The sequence below is a fragment of the Camelina sativa genome, chromosome 7 (genome assembly GCF_000633955.1).
Source record: "Camelina sativa cultivar DH55 chromosome 7, Cs, whole genome shotgun sequence".
NCBI lineage: Eukaryota > Viridiplantae > Streptophyta > Magnoliopsida > Brassicales > Brassicaceae > Camelina > Camelina sativa.
The window spans coordinates 23,123,022-23,141,889 of record NC_025691.1 but is presented as its reverse complement, the minus strand read 5'-3'; the positions used below and the strand labels follow the sequence as shown (position 1 = coordinate 23,141,889).

General features: G+C 36.8%; 4 protein-coding genes and 2 pseudogenes across 4 annotated transcripts; 4 read left to right on the top strand and 2 right to left on the bottom strand.

Annotated features, from left to right (window-relative positions):
* On the top strand, positions 1,586-3,064 carry LOC104702112 (60S ribosomal protein L6-3). Its single transcript, XM_010417936.2, has 4 exons — positions 1,586-1,935; positions 2,119-2,225; positions 2,334-2,515; positions 2,688-3,064. The coding sequence occupies exons 1-4, from the start codon at positions 1,679-1,681 to the stop codon at positions 2,841-2,843; spliced, it is 702 nt and encodes a 233-aa protein (XP_010416238.1). The 5' UTR covers positions 1,586-1,678; the 3' UTR covers positions 2,844-3,064.
* Positions 3,225-4,045, bottom strand: LOC104702111 (annotated as a pseudogene).
* Positions 4,342-8,666, bottom strand: LOC104702109 (2-isopropylmalate synthase 2, chloroplastic). Its single transcript, XM_010417933.2, has 12 exons — positions 7,863-8,666; positions 7,373-7,586; positions 7,211-7,291; positions 7,025-7,117; positions 6,846-6,932; positions 5,749-5,849; positions 5,629-5,662; positions 5,480-5,554; positions 5,229-5,312; positions 5,008-5,142; positions 4,775-4,920; positions 4,342-4,656 (listed from the first exon to the last, which is right to left on the bottom strand). Exons 1-12 carry the CDS (start codon positions 8,555-8,557, stop codon positions 4,518-4,520), a joined length of 1,884 nt encoding a protein of 627 aa, XP_010416235.1. The 5' UTR covers positions 8,558-8,666; the 3' UTR covers positions 4,342-4,517.
* Positions 8,797-11,722, top strand: LOC104702110 (enolase 1, chloroplastic). The gene is made up of 7 exons (XM_010417935.2): positions 8,797-9,296; positions 9,631-9,938; positions 10,152-10,306; positions 10,436-10,753; positions 10,898-11,044; positions 11,130-11,180; positions 11,404-11,722. Exons 1-7 carry the CDS (start codon positions 8,902-8,904, stop codon positions 11,467-11,469), a joined length of 1,440 nt encoding a protein of 479 aa, XP_010416237.1. The 5' UTR covers positions 8,797-8,901; the 3' UTR covers positions 11,470-11,722.
* Positions 13,136-15,433, top strand: LOC104702108 (protein STRICTOSIDINE SYNTHASE-LIKE 12). The gene is made up of 3 exons (XM_010417932.2): positions 13,136-13,476; positions 14,304-14,573; positions 14,749-15,433. The coding sequence occupies exons 1-3, from the start codon at positions 13,241-13,243 to the stop codon at positions 15,257-15,259; spliced, it is 1,017 nt and encodes a 338-aa protein (XP_010416234.1). The 5' UTR covers positions 13,136-13,240; the 3' UTR covers positions 15,260-15,433.
* Positions 16,785-18,465, top strand: LOC104702107 (annotated as a pseudogene).

Sequence of the window (18,868 nt, the reverse complement as noted above, 5' to 3'; positions counted from 1 at the left end):
TTCTCTTTCTCGATATTGTTGCTACAGGAGAACATTTGAAGGATGGAAAGTTTGGAATGTTTTTCTCGATCATATCATAATCGGAAACTTCTTCTCCGCAGAGAGCCATCCTTGAAGTGATTCCGAACAAAGCGGAATTATACTCACTTACACTTTTGTAATCCTGAAACCTCAGGTTTAGCCATTCATGTTTGGCTTTTGGTAAAATCACATACTTTTGGTGATCAAACCTATCCTTGAGCGCGATCCAGAGATCTGCAGGATTTTCTCTCGTGATGTATTCATTTTTTAAACCATCGTGGAGATGGTGACGCAAGAACATCATGGTTCTTGCTTTTTCCTCTTCTAACCCCATTTCTGACGGATCAATGGTTTTGAGAAGCCCATTCCCTTTTAGATAAAATTTTACATCTAATGCCCATGTCATATAATTTTTCCCAGAGACATCAAGGGCGGCGAATTCAAGCTTTGCCAAGTTTGACATGATTACTATACAAATAATAAAACAATTTGTTAAATATAAAATTTTATGAAATAATTTTGTAAAATCTTGTTTTAGCAATAAATATAAACTATAAAAAAATATAAGCTACATAATATATTCACAAATTGAAATAATCAATTTAGGAGGCATTGCCTTCCATATAATTAAAATATATAGATCTGAACATATGATCAAGGAGGCAGAACCTACCATAATGATCAAGAATGTATATCTAAATGATCAAGGAGGCAAAGCCTACCATTAGATCAAGAAATATATATAGTCTTTTACTCTATAAATAATACATATAGTTATATGCATATAAACTAATTAAATTAAATTAAATTTAAGCAATTTTAACATAACTTAAATGTTACCTCAATGGATCACAAATCGCTTATGCTCAAACTTGTAACGGATCGAGAGTCGTTCGTGCTGATAACGTGTTGTGAATTATAACTAAAAGTACACTTATAAGTTTTATGTTTTGTAACACTTTGTAAAGAGAACAAGAACTAACAAAGAGAGAGAGAGGGAGAGAGGAGAAGCCACGAGAAAGGGAGAGAGATTGGGAAGCTTATTTGATCAAAGAAAACATATATGTTTTACTCTTCTTACACAACTCCTTATTTGTAGTGCATTACAAAACATATGAGTCACACACCCATTAGTTTTGGTAATGACAAGTGTTACATTTACAAAGATTGTGTAACACTACATGGACAAGTGTAATGACATGTGTCTTGTGATAGAATAATCACACATATGTTTTACAATAATGTTTTATTTTTGAGTTTTTGAGTTTTTGATTTATTAATTTTAAATTCAATGGCAAAAACTAAAAACCAAGAAATCAAAAACCATAATTCAAAATAGAAAATCTAAAAACCATTACCATTCATGATGCCTTTGAGTTTTGTGTGATTTCTCTGTAAAATCAAATTTATGGTTAGTGAAAAATTAAGCAAAACAGTTAATTCTTAAAAATTAAGAAAACAAATCCTATTATGTATGTGACGGTCCACTAAAAGCCCGATTTAATTCCAAAGCCCAAAAGCCCAAATTTGCCCTAAAATTCAATTAGGGTTTCTCTATGTCTTCAACTTCACCTATCCTCTCCGCCTCAACGCTCTCCTCCTCGCTACTCTCAGCCGGAATTATATTTTTTCTAGTTTCATCACGACAGAGAGAACCATGCCGGCAAAACAGAGGACGCCGAAGGTGAACAGAAACCCTGATCTGATCAGGGGAGTAGGTAAATACTCGAGATCCCAGATGTACCATAAGAGAGGTTTGTGGGCAATCAAGGCCAAAAATGGAGGCGTTTTCCCCCGCCACGATGCTAAATCTAAGGTTGATGCTCCGGCGGAGAAGCCACCAAAGTTCTATCCAGCTGAAGATGTTAAGAAACCTCTTGCCAACAGGCGCACGCCAAAGCCAACTAAGCTCAGGTACTTTAGCTGATACACTGTCTCCTAGCTCGATACCATTGTCTTCCATGTGGTTGGTTGTTGATTATTTTTTTTGGCTCGTAGAGTAGTTTTGCTAAGAGGGTATGTATTAGTTTTGAATATCTGCTGGAAAGTGGCAAACTTTTTGGAGAATTTGTGGGTTTAATAATGTTTGTATTGTAGGTCAAGCATCACTCCAGGGACAGTGTTGATCATCCTTGCTGGTAGGTTCAAGGGCAAGAGAGTTGTTTTTCTGAAGCAACTTCCCTCTGGTTTGCTTCTTGTGACCGGTGAGTTTTATCCTAATCTCCTCTCTTGATTCCCATATTCTTTAGTCCATTATGAGATCGCTCACTCATTTTATGTTCTCTTTCCTGTTTTCTGTTATTGACATTCAGGACCATTTAAGATCAATGGTGTTCCTTTAAGACGTGTTAACCAGGCCTATGTGATTGGCACTTCCACAAAGGTTGACATTTCTGGAGTCACCCTTGATAAATTCGATGATAAGTACTTTGGCAAGGTTGCTGAGAAGAAAAAGAAGAAGACAGAAGGAGAGTTCTTCGAGGCTGATAAAGAGGTATAATAATCTTTTCGGAAAGTTACAATACCATTGCTTGATCAGAAACTGGTTTTATATCGCATTTTAGATAGAACGCCAATTCATCTTGGGTATCACAGTCTGTTCCAGAAGAATAGAGAATGAAAATTACTCTCCATTGTAGTTGACACCTCTTTTTTAAATATCACAGGAGAAGAAGGAGATTCCACAAGGGAAGAAAGATGACCAAAAAGCTGTGGATGCCGCTTTGATCAAAGCCATTGAAGCAGTTCCAGAGTTGAAGTTTTACCTTGGAGCAAGGTTTTCATTGAAACAAGGGATGAAGCCCCATGAGCTTGTTTTCTAGGTTTCATAACCTAACCTTTTTTGTTTGAGTTTTCTAGAGTATCCGTCTCCTGAAGTGTGTTACCCTCTAAATGGTTGTTGTGTTCTTGTTCACTGATCAGAGACTTCAAATTTTTGGCTTATACCTTCTATATTTTACGTATGGATAAACTATCGAACTTGTTTCTTGATGTCACCTTTAAAGCAAAATTTTATGAAAGAGGAGATTTACGTTGTGCTTTAGCTGCTACGAACTTGAACAAACTTATAGACAGAAAAGTATGTATATGTATAATTTATGTACGTATGTATGCACCTGAACATTTGTTTTTATAATTCAAAAGGCAGTATACAAATCGACACTTACTGGTGTGAAGTATTTCTAGATTTGGATCATTACAAATCAACTATACGAACCTAGATAATCTTCGGTTTCATGGATTGTCTCCTTGAGAGACCAAGCCATGGCAAGACTAATGCAGGAAAGGACTAGAGAAGGATAAGCAAACATTGAGAGATATTTCCATTGATGAACAATGGCTTTTCAGATGCTTAGTTGGCAGCCTTTGCAATCCAAACAATATTCATAAGAACATTGATCTGGAACTTGGTTCCGTTCATACTGATGTTTCCAACTCCACTCGCCTGGCTTGTCGAACATCGTCACATCCCCACATCCCTCCGGTTGTGCACAGCAATACTTCTGCATATATAGCATGTATAGTTAGTTTTATATAAAACATGTCTCCTATTTATAGTAAATGGTTCAAAACTTACCCACACATTGCTGTTTTTGCTGGCATTGAAATTACAGTCATGGTTGTGAATGATACACGAGGTTACCATCTCGAACTTCTCCTTAGGGACCAGCTGGCCAAGTAACTGTGGCAGGGTGCGGTGGTCCTCGGCCGGATTTTTAGGGATTCCAAAAGTGGTGTTGTAAAGAAAACATTTGATTGAAAAACCAGATACAATGATAATGACCACAACCATGCCGTAGTAGAAAAAATTGAAAAGGCGTTTGGAGCGGCAACAGATTCCGTATAGACCGATCTGAGGAATCAACAGAAGAAACAGACCAAGTAACACAAACGGGCCTGACGTTTCTTGGATGCAAGAAGACACTGTTTTTTTTTGGTATAGACCTGTTCCCATCATTGTGAGGCCTATAGATATCAAGATTATTGTCGTCATTGTTAAAAATCCAGTTTGTACTTCCGACATTTTTTGAGTCTGGAGAACACGAAACCCCTGAATCCAAGCAAATTTGTAGTTATTTGAGGTTCTCTTTATGAATCATGGAGATGAATAAGTAAGAACATAAACTTTCCTGGCAAGGTTAGTTTCTGTTGCGTTTTGGTTTGTTTGTTGGAAGGTAAATAAATCGTATCTTAGTTTAGTTTATGAGGTAAGATTGTTAAATTATGTTGCCCGTTGTGGCAAATGACGAACTACATAATACTAAATATAGAAAAGTTTGTTCTGTTTCACTAATTAACCAACTCACAGGTTTGAACGCATTTGCTACTAAGACTCTTTTTTATGTCATAATTATTCCAGAAAACCAAAACCAATACTCATCTTCTTATACATTCAATATCATTTTCTTTAACGGTAATAATTAGAAATCTTTTAGTCATCTAATACAAAAGAAAAGTGTAAACCTAAATTGTGATTGATCGGAGATTTGCAGGTTTCAGGCAGGTACTTTGTTGGCATCCGAAGGAATTTTTCTTAAAGTTGAGGAGTATTCTTTGAAACCCAACATTTTGTTCAAAGCTCCAACATAAGCTTTAACGCTTGACACCACAATGTCCATCCCTGCTCCGGTTCCACTGTAAGAACACAAACTCAGGGAGACAGAGTAATTATTGCTATTCTTTTCTTCAACAAGGATGATGAAGTAGGTAAAGTGAATTTACAAGGATGATGAAGTAGGTAAAGTCAATTTACCTAAAAGTTCTTTCAACAGATTCACCAGTTACCGCGTTTGTTGATGAGTAGTTGTTGTCTCCGCGGATTAGAACCCGTGTGGTCGCAATAGCATCAATGCCTTCTGTTACTGCATTCATTGAGTACTCAAGCAGAGTCGCGGGTTCCTGAATATGAAAGCCAATGATCAGCATTAAATAAGTACTCATTGATATAAACACATATATAACCCTTAATCCTGGCGAAAGAAGTACCTTAACGATAAGATCAACTGCCTTATAAGCTGCATCTACAGGTCCGGTTCCAACAGAACAAGCTACATGCTCTTTGCCATCGGAATCAGCAAGTTTTACAGTTGACGTTGAGAGACCGAGAGTTCCACAAGTTATCTACATTCCCAACTTCGATAACCAGAATAAGAATTGACTGAAAAAGAAAATAGAGATTGATAACAAATCCAAGCTCCAGTTTTCACCTGCATGTCCAAGAGTTTCCATACTGCCTCTGGCTGAAACACTTCATCAGATACTAAAGCTATTAAGTCGGCATCGGTAACTCTCTGGATCACCAAAGTAACAAATAAAAACAAAAGACATTATGCAAACCCTCCACATTGAAATAGCAAAAACCTGATTCTATTTTTTCTGCATCATCATATAAATGGACGCTAAACGTTTTAAAAATTGGGAACAGCACCCAAACCAGTTCCCCCAAGGTTCTTACTACCTTTTTTTGCTCTGCCACGGCTTTGAAACGCCAAAAAAGATTGCTGAGCTGACCATCATCCAGGACATAACCGAGCTGGAAAGGGAAAAAATGATAAGAAAACATTATCTTACTAAGATGGTAGTGAGTATGGATATAGGGACATGTACCTCATTCAAACGGTCTTTCAGTGCGTGACGCCCACTGGATACAATAAATAATAAGTAAGCATTAGTTTGAATAAGACCAGCCCATCTGGGATAACAGTCTGAACAACAAAAGTTCCATACCTGAGCTTCCCTAATACAATACCAGCTTCATTTGATCGCTCGAGTCCAATCTCTTCGGGGCTCATAATTTCATATGTACCTTTGTGCTTCAGCATTCCATCCTAAATAGAGTGCATAAATTACGACCAAAAAACACACATGAACAAAGTTATGCAGAAGATTGAAAGGATAAATATGTATGTCATGAGTTAAGAACCAAATTATTACTTCGCTAAATTCTTTTCACTGAGAGGCTAAGCAAAATGCTATAAGGGTAAGTTATACCTTGCAAGAATTAAAATTCCAGACTAGTATTAGACTTGATGGAAGAAGTAACAAAGGAGTAGAATGATATCAAAGCTCCATCTAGGCTTCAAGTATCACAAAAGGGCCGAATTGGTGTCCAATGAAGGCCCAAGATGATTCTACTCTTACTAAAGCTAAGGGAGAAGAAGATAGAAGAATCTAGAAACCCCATCCAACCCCATGAAAGAATGAGAGGGAAAGATGTTGAATAAGTCAAAGGAAGGCAAGTGGGAGCAAGTGGGAGCAAAGGGACGTTGCGAGTGGTCCCCTACACTCCTTGGGCTCTCATGAAGCTCCCCCTCTCTCCTCATGTCACTTTCACTCTTTGTCTTATGCTTACAATTCAAATCTCCTTCCTTGCCTATATATAAAGGCTTTGTGACTACTTTGTAACACATATATATTGAATACAAGTATTTCCTCTATCTAATTTATTACTCTCTTCTCTCTACATATGCTTAACTAATAATCATAATGTAGATTAGTTAGAGAGTGATGTGTTAGAGGCTGTCCTTAAGGGCAACCTAATACTTGTTAAATACACTCTAAACTCTTCTTTATTTAGTAGTTAATCTCTAGTGTATCTAGTGAATTCCATCACAAGTTGATGGCTTGTTCACCTTAGAAATGAGTTCTCTTTTGTGTGGGTAAAGGGGGAATCAATCGCTAAGTGATTGTTTACTCTCTCTTGTGAGCTTTGTCTCATAAAACCAACAACTAGGAGAGTTACATTTTTCCCGATTAATAGAAATGGAGCTGACTTTGGTCACAAAAACAATAAGAATAGCATCAAGTAAGTTTCGTCAACTGACCTGATGAATACCACTTTCATGTGCAAAGGCGTTTGCTCCTACAATAGCCTTATGGGGCTGCGTTTGCATACCAGTGTACTCTTCAACCTGAGCAAATGAGAATAGACCTCAAAAAGGAAAATCTCCAAAAACTTTCCCCTTCTTAAGAAAAAATGAAGAATGAAGTTCAAAATGTGTACCATCTTGCTTGTCATAACAATGTGCCGGGTATCGATTCCAGTAAATAGGCCTCCTAACACGTGATCTCCACGGCATTTTATGGCCATGACAACCTATACAGTTAGAATAAAAATATTCAAGTAATATTAAGTATTTAAAATGCAGCTATGGAAAGGAAACTACTTCAGGAAGTTTTAATATCTGACCTCTTCTAATGAAGCGTTTCCAGCTCTTTCGCCAATTCCATTGATCGTCACTTCCACTTGTCTTGCACCCGAATGTGCTCCCTGAATTCAGAACAAGATTGACATATAAGTAACGGGTTGTAACAGCGAATCTCATCCAACGGAAAACAAAAATTGACATACAGATAAAGTGTTGGCAGTGGAGAGTCCAAGATCATTCTGACAATGTGTAGAGATTATAACATTCTGGATCCCAGGAGTATTAGCTTTTATATCAGCAATCAACTGACCAAACTCACTAGGCAAGGTTATACCAACAGTGTCAGGTATGTTGAGAGTTGTTGCTCCAGCTTTTATCACTTCACCAAGAATCTCGTATAAATACTCTCTCTCCGATCTGAACACCAAAAGCATACATTTTTACAATTTTAAGTAAACAGTGAAAAAGAAACACAAATGTTGTTACTACCAATCCTTAAAAAAAGGAACTTGAACATTCCGTGACGACACTTCACAACAAAATCTTATACAACTATCAAAATAAAGCGAATCTACACTATGCAATGGAATATTGTAGCAAAAGTAGGAAGCTTTACGAAGATACAGAGCATTTCAAAAACAGAGAATCTAATTCCAAACAGGAAAACGTTTTCTACAGTCAAAAAATATTTACCTTCCAGCATCTTCTGGACTAAATTCAACATCTTCACAACCCAAGCTCCTAGCAAATGCAACCATATTCCTAGCGATCTCAATGACCTCATCTTTGCTCTTCTTAAGCTTATACTTCAAATGGATATCACTAGTAGCAATAAACGTATGAATCCTAGGCCGTTTAGCATACTTCACAGCCTCCCAAGCCGTCTCTATATCCTTCTTGTTACACCTCGAGAGGCCACAGATCACAGGAACATATCCGTTTTCGTCGACGGTGTTGCCAACAGTCTCAGCTATGGTTTTAACAGCTTCGAAATCGTCTTTGGAAGCAGCGGGGAATCCAGCTTCGATGATGTCGACTTCAAGATTGGCTAATTGACTAGCGATATCGAGTTTTTCCTTGGAGGTTAGTGTAGCTCCGGGAGACTGTTCGCCGTCTCTGAGAGTCGTGTCGAAGATTCTGATGTAATTTGGGTCTGAAATGCGATTAGGGATGTAATCAGGACGACGGCGATGAGAATGAGAGGGTAGAGGAGAAGAATCGGAGATTGAGCACGAGACACGGAACTTCTCGGCGGTGCAGAGGGACACGGCTCCATGGTGGTGTGATCGGAGATGAATAGATGAAAACGGTGAGGAAGAAGTGGAGGATAAGGCTGGAATCGAAGGTAGTGAAGAGAGATTAGTGGTTCTGATGATCGAAGACGCCATTGCTGTAAAAACCTAAGCCAGAGAGTGAAGGATATTGTGCCGGCGGCAGTGTCTGGTTACTACTATTTGGTGAATTAATTATTTTGTTTTTGTTTGAATTTTTTCGAACCGAAACTAAACCATTAATTTCTATTAAACCGGAAAACAAATTGGAAATTGAACCGGTTTGAATTCTGGTGACTCCTCCTTAGTTTTCATCTCCTGCAGCTGCACCAACCCTCAAAAGGTCGTTTTTCAAATTATAAAACTCCATTCTTTATTCTCCACTCTCCTCTCCCATTTTAGTCAAACAGGCGAAGGAACCAGAGAGTGCTTTTTTTTTTTTTTTAATAGGTATCGTTATAATGGCTTTGACTACGAAACCTCACCATCTACAGAGATCGTTCATCTCTCCGTCGTCGCGTCTTACCGGCCAGAGATATTTGGAATCTGCGGCGCCGTCATGTATTAGATTCCGCCGCAGCGGTGTGCAATGCTCGGTGGTGGCTAAGGAGTGTAGAGTGAAAGGAGTGAAAGCGAGGCAGATTATTGATAGTAGAGGGAATCCGACGGTGGAGGTTGATCTGATTACCGATGATCTGTATCGTTCGGCTGTTCCTAGTGGTGCATCTACCGGGATCTACGAAGCGCTCGAGCTTAGAGATGGTGACAAGAGTGTCTATGGTGGTAAAGGTGTATTACAGGCTATTAAAAATATCAATGAGCTTGTTGCTCCGAAACTCATCGGTGTTGACGTTAGGTGAGAATATGATTTTTGCTATTTTTAATCCAAATTTAAATATAAGCCTTTGTGATTTTGAAGTTGTTATACTTTATCAGCTGTTTGATTGGAATCTAGTAGAGGTTATGAACTTGTTTGTGGCATGTAGCTTTAATTTGATTTTGCTTCATACTACTAAGTGTTGAAGTAGCACAAACATGACTGTTCAATTTGGAATCTAGTTGAGGTCATTGAACTTGTTTGTGGCATGTAGCTTTGATTTTGCTTCATACTACTTAGTGTTGAAGAAGTTATAATCGGTGATGGATACTTGTGTTGTGTGTAATATGTTAACATTCTTTTGTACTTAAAGGAACCAAGCTGATGTCGATGCTCTTATGCTGGAACTGGATGGGACCCCAAACAAGTCAAAGCTCGGGGCTAATGCGATTTTAGGAGTATCACTGAGCGTCTGCAGGGCAGGTGCTGGAGCTAAAGGAGTGCCTTTGTACAAACATATCCAGGATATATCGGGAACAAAGGAGCTTGTCATGCCTGTTCCTGCTTTCAATGTGATCAATGGAGGCAGTCATGCTGGGAATAGTTTGGCTATGCAAGAGTTTATGATACTACCTGTTGGAGCAACCTCATTCTCGGAGGCCTTTCAAATGGGAAGTGAAGGTCAGTTAGTGATATTTTGAGGTTAACCTGCTTGAACTTTATTTTAATTTATTTTTAGTTTGCATTGATGTCAGAGAAAAACTGAAAAGCTGTGATAAGAACCTTCCTGTTATGTCTCTCTCTTTTGGTTTCCAAGTTCTTCTTATTGTTTTGATTATGACAAAGTATTGTTCTTCTGAAATTAATGCATATAATCTACTTCGTTGATTACAGTTTATCATACATTGAAGGGGATAATCAAAACAAAGTACGGTCAAGATGCTTGTAATGTGGGAGATGAAGGAGGATTTGCTCCGAATGTTCAAGACAACAGAGAGGGACTAGTTTTGCTCATTGATGCTATTGAAAAAGCTGGTTACACTGGAAAGGTAGTCGAGTTCTCCTTTCAAATGCTTAGTTCTTTATTTCACATGATCAAATTGCTAACAGAGTCTTCTATGTTCCATTAAAAAACATCTTCTTTGTAAATCACTCACGTAGTTTAATAACTTTTGAAGATCAAAATAGGAATGGATGTCGCTGCATCAGAATTTTTCATGAAAGATGGTAGATACGATTTGAACTTCAAGAAACAGCCCAACGATGGAGCTCATGTTCTATCAGCTGAGAGTCTTGCTGACCTCTACAGAGAGTTCATTAAGGATTTTCCAATTGTCTCTATCGAAGATCCTTTTGACCAAGATGATTGGAGCTCATGGGCTTCATTGCAATCCTCTGTGGACATCCAACTCGTAGGGGATGACTTGTTGGTCACTAACCCAAAAAGGATAGCTGAAGCTATTAAGAAAAAGTCTTGCAATGCTCTTCTCTTAAAGGTAAACAAAATAAAAAACTATTGTAATCATTATTTCCTCTTGCTCATTTATTGTCCTTGCTGACCTCAATACTCTAGATCATTTATCTAAACCTTGGTTATTGGAGTTGAATTTCATTTTGCTTGTAATTTCATGGTTTCACAGGTTAACCAGATTGGGACAGTGACCGAGTCAATTCAAGCAGCGCTTGACTCAAAAGCTGCAGGCTGGGGTGTGATGGTTAGTCACAGGAGTGGCGAGACAGAGGATAACTTCATAGCAGATCTTTCTGTTGGTTTAGCGAGCGGACAGGTACATTACATTCCCTAAATCTGTCCACATCGTAGAGTGTTTACTTTACTCTCTAGTGTTCGCTAATCCTTCCCTGTTTTTGTAGATCAAAACTGGTGCTCCGTGCCGAAGTGAACGATTGTCAAAATACAACCAGGTAAATTAACTAATATCCAAACTTGTTCTGCAACTAAATAACCACGAATCATTGAGCCTTGACACATGAAATGGTAGAATGTATGTTATTTTTACACTTTTAGTTTGTAGAAACTGTGAAGTAAAAACTGGGTAAAAAGAAACAAACAAACACAACTTGGGAGTCTAATTCTAAAGTGATACGAGAATATCTAAAACTGTGGTTTGATTTATTTCCGTTGCAGCTTCTCCGTATCGAAGAGGAACTTGGCAATGTGCGCTACGCTGGTGAAGCTTTCAGATCACCATGAGAAAGTTGAGAAAGAAACTCGTTGGATTTTGCTTACAGAATTAGGTAAAACCAAATTGAGTTTCTCCTAGTATCAGCCTTTTGTAGCTGTCGCTGAAATTATTTTAAAAAAAAAAAAAAAAAAAGAAATAACAGAAACAGCTTTTTCTACGGAGTCTTGTGTTGTAATGTGATTGATACTGATGTGAAGCATGGATCGACCAGGCAATTTTCATATTAATCGGATAACCGTGATAAACCGGAGTTTGGCATTATCTTTGGTGCATTGCATTGCATGACGATTTGATTGTTCCTAAGTTGCAATGACTTTTATTGGTATTGAAATTCTGGTCACAGCTGAGACAAATAAAATTGGTATTAATTGTCGCCTTGTTGGTCAACGAACAGAACGTTAACGTTATTCAATCAGCTAAGCAAAATGGTTCGTTTGAGTTTGATTTTTTTCTTTTCTTATATAACACTGAAATGACGTATTGAATGGTATTGGAGAAAGCCTCTAACTGTAACAATAAAGACTTAGAACTGAAACAAATGAAATGATCTGGACGAGTCTGGAGCATGTGAGCGAGTTCTCTCGTGCCAAATTTGCTTTAGTAGTGTTTTACCAGTTGAGTATAACATAAAAACATAAATGGCCCCAATAGTAAAACATTTGAGTCACGTGGAAGTTGTTTTCCGTGTTCAAATTTGATTTGATTTGCATAATAATCAATGCATATTGCATAACAACGCTAACTCACGAGAACATATTCCTTTTTCTATTACTATTATTATACGCTAACTTAATGCATATAAACTGGTTAGAAATTGTGAAACACAATCGTTTCATTTTTATGTCAGCCTCACCAACTATATTTAGAAAACCTACCAGAAAAAATAAAAACAAAAAGAGTGGCTACCGCCAATTTATGTAGCTCTCCAGTTTGATAACAACGAACCAGTATGTACTACCCATCTTTATATAAATTGCATGATAATGAAATAGTTGAGAGGTCAGCAATCGGATAAGCCATTTTGATAGTAAAACTCAAACGGTACAAGTACATATCATTGACGTTTTACGTTTGTGTTTACAATTGATATTTNAAAAAAAAAAAAAAAAAAAAATTGTGTAACACCTAAATAAATCAAACAATAATTTTTTAACAACCACTTATGTGTATCCAAGTTAGATTTTTTTCATATTTCTTTCCATCAAATATTCAAAAGATACCTATATAAATCTATCTATACACAATGGAACTATACAATTAAAAATGTAGTATTAAACCGGTTAATATGGTAGCAAGATCCATCGTTTGGCCATTCCAATCCAATATCATAAAATCTAAGTTTGGTTTCAATTAATGTCCAAAAGCATATATCTTTATTTCTTTGTAAAACTCAACTGCTTCTTGGAGTCTGTCTCTTTCATGATTTATGTAATTTACCTACTTGTAATCAAATCTTGTAGATACACGAGTACACCAATTTTACGACGTCTACCTCAATATTCACTATCGGGCAATGTACGTGGATGAATTAATTGTTTTTTTGTGCCATGTGCAAAAATCTCATCTTCGAGAAAGCACAACTGTAACTCTCTCCTTTTATTATAATAATAATCAGACCAGCGTAACGTGTGCCGTCGACTTAATTCACGAAATAAGAAAGCTTAATATAAAATATGAGAATATATATACACAAAATGTCAAACCTATAAATAGACATACATAATACAGATATACCGAAATCTCATTTGAGAGAAGATAATAAAAACTAAAAGAAACGGTATGGCGTCGTTTTGCTCCATTATCTCTCTTTTTCTTCTTCTTTCTCTTTCGTCGGCGGTTATCTCCGATGACGCGTTATTTCAGAAACTTCCGGTTCCGGAAAGTAGGTCAGGACCTGAAGCTTTCGCCTTCGATTCCACCGGGAAAGGATTCTACACCGGAGTCTCCGGCGGTAAAATCCTCAAGTGGCTTCCCGAGACAGGTTATGTCAATTTTGCCCAGATCACAGAATCCTCGTAAGTCTTTTTTTCTTTTCTTTGGATCTTCAACATCATTAACTTTTGGATGATTATATCTTTCTTGCGGTTTTTGGAATCGGAATCTAGTATCATTACTAGTTAACTCACTAAGTTTTTTTTTTTTGTTTCATTCAAAGAAACAAAAAAACTCATTAATAGTTTCTTTTGTGACCATCGTCTTTGTCATCGTCTCTGAGAGTTAACTAGTAAAAATTAGTCTAATTTTTTTTCGAAAACATATCATAGTATACTTTTGTTTGGGAAATGGGAATATTTGATTTATACGATTATGAGAATACGGAAAATTATTTAAACAATCCTCGAAGTTAGCAGTAAAAATGTAAAATCAATACAGTATTATTCTTGTTACATGTGTCGCGTGTACCACAAAACATTTGGGATGATGGATACTGTTTATTTAATTTTGTCCAACAAATGAATGATTAGTAGATAGGAACTTCATGTAGGGACGAGTGGACGAAATTAACGCAACCTTTTTAGTTCCTCGTTATTTATAAGGCACACGTTAGCAATCTGTCATAGACCGATTAGGTGGCCAAAACGCTCCGCAGCTTTCACAGTTCACGCACACAACACACACGCTCCCACGTAAAATATAGGTCAAAACTGACGTGCGCACTTACGCAAATGATACCTAGAAATTAATTGATAAATAGATAACAATACTAAGAAAATTGATAAATGTGTTTCTTTTCGTAGTATTAATAAAATAATAAAATTTTATAAATGTGGAATCTTATACATGGTTATATTTTTTTTTTGTTTGTTTATTTAACTGTTTTTAATTGGTTTGATTACTTCAGGAACTCTTCATGGTGTGATGGAAATATTGGAACGGCTTTAGCCGGAAGATGTGGTCGACCGGCAGGGATAGCGTTCAATGAGAATACAGGTGATCTCTACATCGCCGATGCTCCGTTGGGTCTCCATGTTATTTCTCCCGCCGGTGGTTTGGCTACAAAGATCGCCGACAGTGTTGACGGAAAGCCCTTTAAGTTTCTTGACGGTCTTGACGTTGATCCCACTACTGGTGTCGTCTACTTCACTTCCTTCACCTCACGCTTCAGCCCAATGTGAAGTTTCTATCTTACCTCTACATATAAATTAATTGTCATACACTTTTACTTTTAAATGATATATCATTCTGTTCATTAATTCGTTTTTTCAAAAGTTTTTCATATTACAAAATATTTTAATTTGCTTATTTATATATATTATTGATCTAAATAATATTTGTTGTATATGCAGCCAAGTGTTGATTGCATTGGGATTGAAGGACGCGACCGGAAAGCTCTACAAATACGACCCATCAACCAAAGTCGTGACTGTATTGATGGAAGGGCTAAGTGGTTCAGCCGGGTGTGCAGTGAGCTCAGATGGTTCGTTCGTGCTGGTTAGCCAGTTCACGAAGAGTAACATCAAGAGGTACTGGATCAAAGGACCCAAAGCTGGTACTTCTGAAGATTTCACCAACTCAGTCTCAAACCCTGACAATATCAAAAGAGTTGGTTCCACTGGAAACTTTTGGGTCGCTTCCGTCGTGAACAAGTTCATCGTGCCTACAAACCCATCAGCAGTTAAAGTCAACTCTGATGGTGAAGTGCTTCAGACAATTCCTCTCAAAGATAAATTTGGAGACACTTTGCTCAGCGAAGTCAACGAATTCGAAGGCAATCTATATATCGGAACTCTCACAGGACCATTTGCTGGAATTCTCAAGCTCGAAAATAAAAGTGAAGGTTCTTGTCCTGCCACTTAGGTCTCTCTGATTTGAATGCAACATGTGTTTACTATATGAGCTTTATAGTTATATGTGAATGTTTCTGAAGTCAGAGCCGTACATTGGTTTGATTTTTATGTTATTGAATATATATTTTGTTTTCATTAAAATTTGATTTTGTAAATCCAAACGGAAAGGTATGGCTATGTTTCATTTTGTTGTATTGAAAAAGTGTGGACAACAAAGCGCTCGAAGTATTCCTCAAGAATGTCGACGAAATACTCAATCCTTCGAACGAGCAGTATAAGTGAGCCCCAACATCCTAACCCGCCAAACAAATTTATGGGGTCATAATACCTTTCTGAAAGACTTCAATAGCCGATTGGTGTATTCACACGGACCCGATCAAAAACATTAACATACACATAGACTCCGATCCAAACTTTCTATGACATTACTCAATGGTCAACTAAAATTGCACTAATTAATTAAGGCTATCAAGATACATTACAGTACTCGCCAAAAATATGACGTAGTCGGTTTTTTAAATTTCTATTGGTTAATGTGTTATATGGTACGTTAATCATACCTCAAACTCCGAAAGGCGAAAGGTGCCAAGTTGTGTTAGCTTAGCTATATGATATTAGTCAGTATAAAAAATGTAAATATTGCGAACGATTAGTATTTTTAAACTTGCGAACGATTGTTTTTGTTTTTGGATCAAAATTTTCTAAACCGTATCTAAGATCGGAACATTTATATGGAAAAATTATCAATAACATAACAAAATCGAATCTGACCAGCTGATTGGCAGATTCTATAACAAAAAAAAAATAATGAACTTTGCTATTTCTGTTTATTGGGGATTCTATTTCTGTTAATTAAATTCTTTTCTTTTATTTGTGCTTTTTTCCCTAAATTTCCTTACTTTTTTACTTTGCTTCCTTTTTCTTATCTTCTAAAATCATAAATAGAATCATTCTAACAATCTTCTTTAATACTCTCTCTGTATCATAATAGTTGATTTTTTAGGATTAACACCAAAATTAAAAAAAATGATTAATGTTGTATTATTATTAATTACTTTTGTTTTGTATTCCTTTTAATATTCATTTACTTATATTTTTCTCACACTTGTCATTCAAATGCATGCATATATTTAATTATTTATTATAAAAATAAAAACTTTAATTAGTTGTTTGATTTTAAGAATAAAAATACATTAAATACACTAAAAAAATCATCATTTGTGATACAAGAAAAAAAATCCTAAAACATCAATCTTTATGATATAGAGTATCATATTACTAATCCATCTTAGTTTGATTTGTTACTATAAATCATTCATTCAGCATTTAATGTGAATTGCAATTATTTTTAAATTTTATGCTCCACAAATGCTCTCAAATCTCCAAAAAAAATAGAAATAGTCCATTTATTTACGGAACAACGACTCAACGTCAAAAGAAGAAAGAAATCTCTATTTACCCTTTTTATTTTAAATCAAGCCTATAAGCCTATAAATATACATACACACATCTAGAGACAGAATCGTAAACCAACTTTAGATTCGTAGATTTTTGATAAAATTGACTAAGTAAGATACGACAATATGGCGTCCTTTGTCTTTGTGATATCTCTTCTTCTTCTCTCTCTTTCTTCGGCTGTTTTCTCCGATGACGCGTCTTTCCAGAAACTTCCGGTTCCCGGAATGAGGTCAGGCCCTGAATCTTTCGCCTTTGATCCCACCGGCAATGGTTTCTACACCGGTGTCTCCGGTGGTAAAATCCTCAAGTATACTCCCGAGAAGGGTTTTGTTGATTTTGCCCAGATGACGGAATCCTCGTAAGTTTCTCCTTCTTAGTTTCTTGGGATCTCTCAAAAGTCTCAATGATTATAACTTTTTTGATCTGATTTTGCTTCTTGTTCAAGGAATCTTTTTTCCTTTAGTAAAATATCAATTGTCATCTAATGTTTTTAAGACGTGTTTGTATATATATGATCGTGTCTGAATTGTTTTATATTGTCTTCTCTTAATAACAAAATATTTTGTAAGCTCTGTGATTTTATTAGACAAAAGAAAATAACCTTGTCCGAATTTAAATCCTTTGTCATGACAAGAACTGTCATTGACACTTTTACTCGTTGTATATTCAATTGGTTTGATTACTTTAGGAACTCGAAATGGTGCAACGGACCATTAGGAACCGCTTTCGCCGGGAAGTGCGGTCGACCATCTGGAATAGCCCTAAACAGCAAAACTGGTGATCTTTACGTCGCCGATGCTCCGTTGGGTCTTCACGTTATCTCTCCCGCCGGAGGTTTGGCCACCAAGATCGCCGACAGCCTTGACGGAAATCCCTTCAAGTTTCTCGACGGTCTTGACGTTGACCCCACCACCGGCGTCGTCTACTTTACCTCCTTCAGCTCCAAGTTTGGCCCACGGTAAAGTGTTTTATTCCCTTTCTATAGTAAATATTTATGAACAAGTTATGATATACAGGGACCGGTCACAAATATAAAGCTACAAGTTATGTAACTAATTAATAATAGTATCTCTTACTAAATAATTGTTTGGTTATGCAATGCAGTGAAGTTTTGATAGCAGTGGGACTAAAAGACGCGAGCGGAAAGCTCTTCAAATACGACCCAGCGACCCAGCGACCAAAGCCGTGACTCAGTTAATGGAAGGTCTAAGTGGCGCGGCTGGTTGCGCCGTGAGCTCAGATGGTTCGTTCGTTTTGGTCAGCGAGTTCATAAAGAGTAACATCAAGAGATATTGGATTACAGGACCCAAAGCTGGAACTTCTGAAGACTTCTCAAATCTTGTCTCGAACCCCGACAACATCAGGAGGTCAGCTTCTACCGGAAATTTCTGGGTCGCCTCCGTCGTGAACAAGGTTGTCGTGCCTACCGACCCTAAGGCGGTCAAGATAGACTCCAGTGGAAAAGTGCTTCAGACCATTTCTCTCAAGAATGAGTTTGGAAATACTTTGCTTAGTGAAGTCAACGAGCTCAACGGCCATCTCTATATCGGAACTCTTACCGGACCTTTCGCCGGAATCATGAAACTTTAAATTTGTTATTACTCATAACGTTGTGTGGTGATTACCATTTTTGAAATCATCTTAAAATGTCTCTAATTAGACCTTAATTAAGGTATCAATAATATCACCTTCTGCCTCTAATATGGGTGATGACACATTTGTCTCTATTTTTTAAGGCTTCCTCTTCTTGTTTCCAAATATGACCTTATTGGCTTTTACTTAACAAATACGCCAAACAGAAACAAAGATATGTTCATTATATTTAGTTTATACTAAAAAAAGCAAATATGATCTAGAATTTGAAATGCATACACGTAATATACATTGACTTTTTTATACACGTTACATACACACATCGTTATACCTACCAATAAAGTGATACTAGAATGCGGCCCGATTTTATTGGTACATACATTCATATTGACCATTTCAATGTCGTGAAATTTAAAGGTGTGAATGGTGTGATTTTTTAAAATTGATGTGCGGTGAGACGGTTTATTTTGCACTATCACCATTTATAAAATATATACGTATAAAATGGTTATATTCACGCAAAATATAGAGAAACAAATTTCTACATAATCACACCCTAAGTAGCAAT

Coding starts and splice junctions, on each gene's coding strand:
- LOC104702109 (XM_010417933.2), bottom strand. CDS start 8,557: ATGGCGTCTTCGATCATCAGAACCACTAATCTCTCTTCACTACCTTCG. Junction 6,933..7,024: donor TTGTTATGACAAGCAAGATG/GTACACATTTTG, acceptor TCATTTGCTCAG/GTTGAAGAGTACACTGGTAT. Junction 5,663..5,748: donor ATTGTATTAGGGAAGCTCAG/GTATGGAACTTT, acceptor TATTGTATCCAG/TGGGCGTCACGCACTGAAAG.
- LOC104702110 (XM_010417935.2), top strand. CDS start 8,902: ATGGCTTTGACTACGAAACCTCACCATCTACAGAGATCGTTCATCTCT. Junction 9,939..10,151: donor CTTTCAAATGGGAAGTGAAG/GTCAGTTAGTGA, acceptor CGTTGATTACAG/TTTATCATACATTGAAGGGG. Junction 11,045..11,129: donor TTGGTTTAGCGAGCGGACAG/GTACATTACATT, acceptor CTGTTTTTGTAG/ATCAAAACTGGTGCTCCGTG.
- LOC104702108 (XM_010417932.2), top strand. CDS start 13,241: ATGGCGTCGTTTTGCTCCATTATCTCTCTTTTTCTTCTTCTTTCTCTT. Junction 13,477..14,303: donor GCCCAGATCACAGAATCCTC/GTAAGTCTTTTT, acceptor TGATTACTTCAG/GAACTCTTCATGGTGTGATG. Junction 14,574..14,748: donor ACCTCACGCTTCAGCCCAAT/GTGAAGTTTCTA, acceptor TTGTATATGCAG/CCAAGTGTTGATTGCATTGG.
- LOC104702112 (XM_010417936.2), top strand. CDS start 1,679: ATGCCGGCAAAACAGAGGACGCCGAAGGTGAACAGAAACCCTGATCTG. Junction 2,226..2,333: donor TGGTTTGCTTCTTGTGACCG/GTGAGTTTTATC, acceptor ATTGACATTCAG/GACCATTTAAGATCAATGGT. Junction 2,516..2,687: donor TCTTCGAGGCTGATAAAGAG/GTATAATAATCT, acceptor TAAATATCACAG/GAGAAGAAGGAGATTCCACA.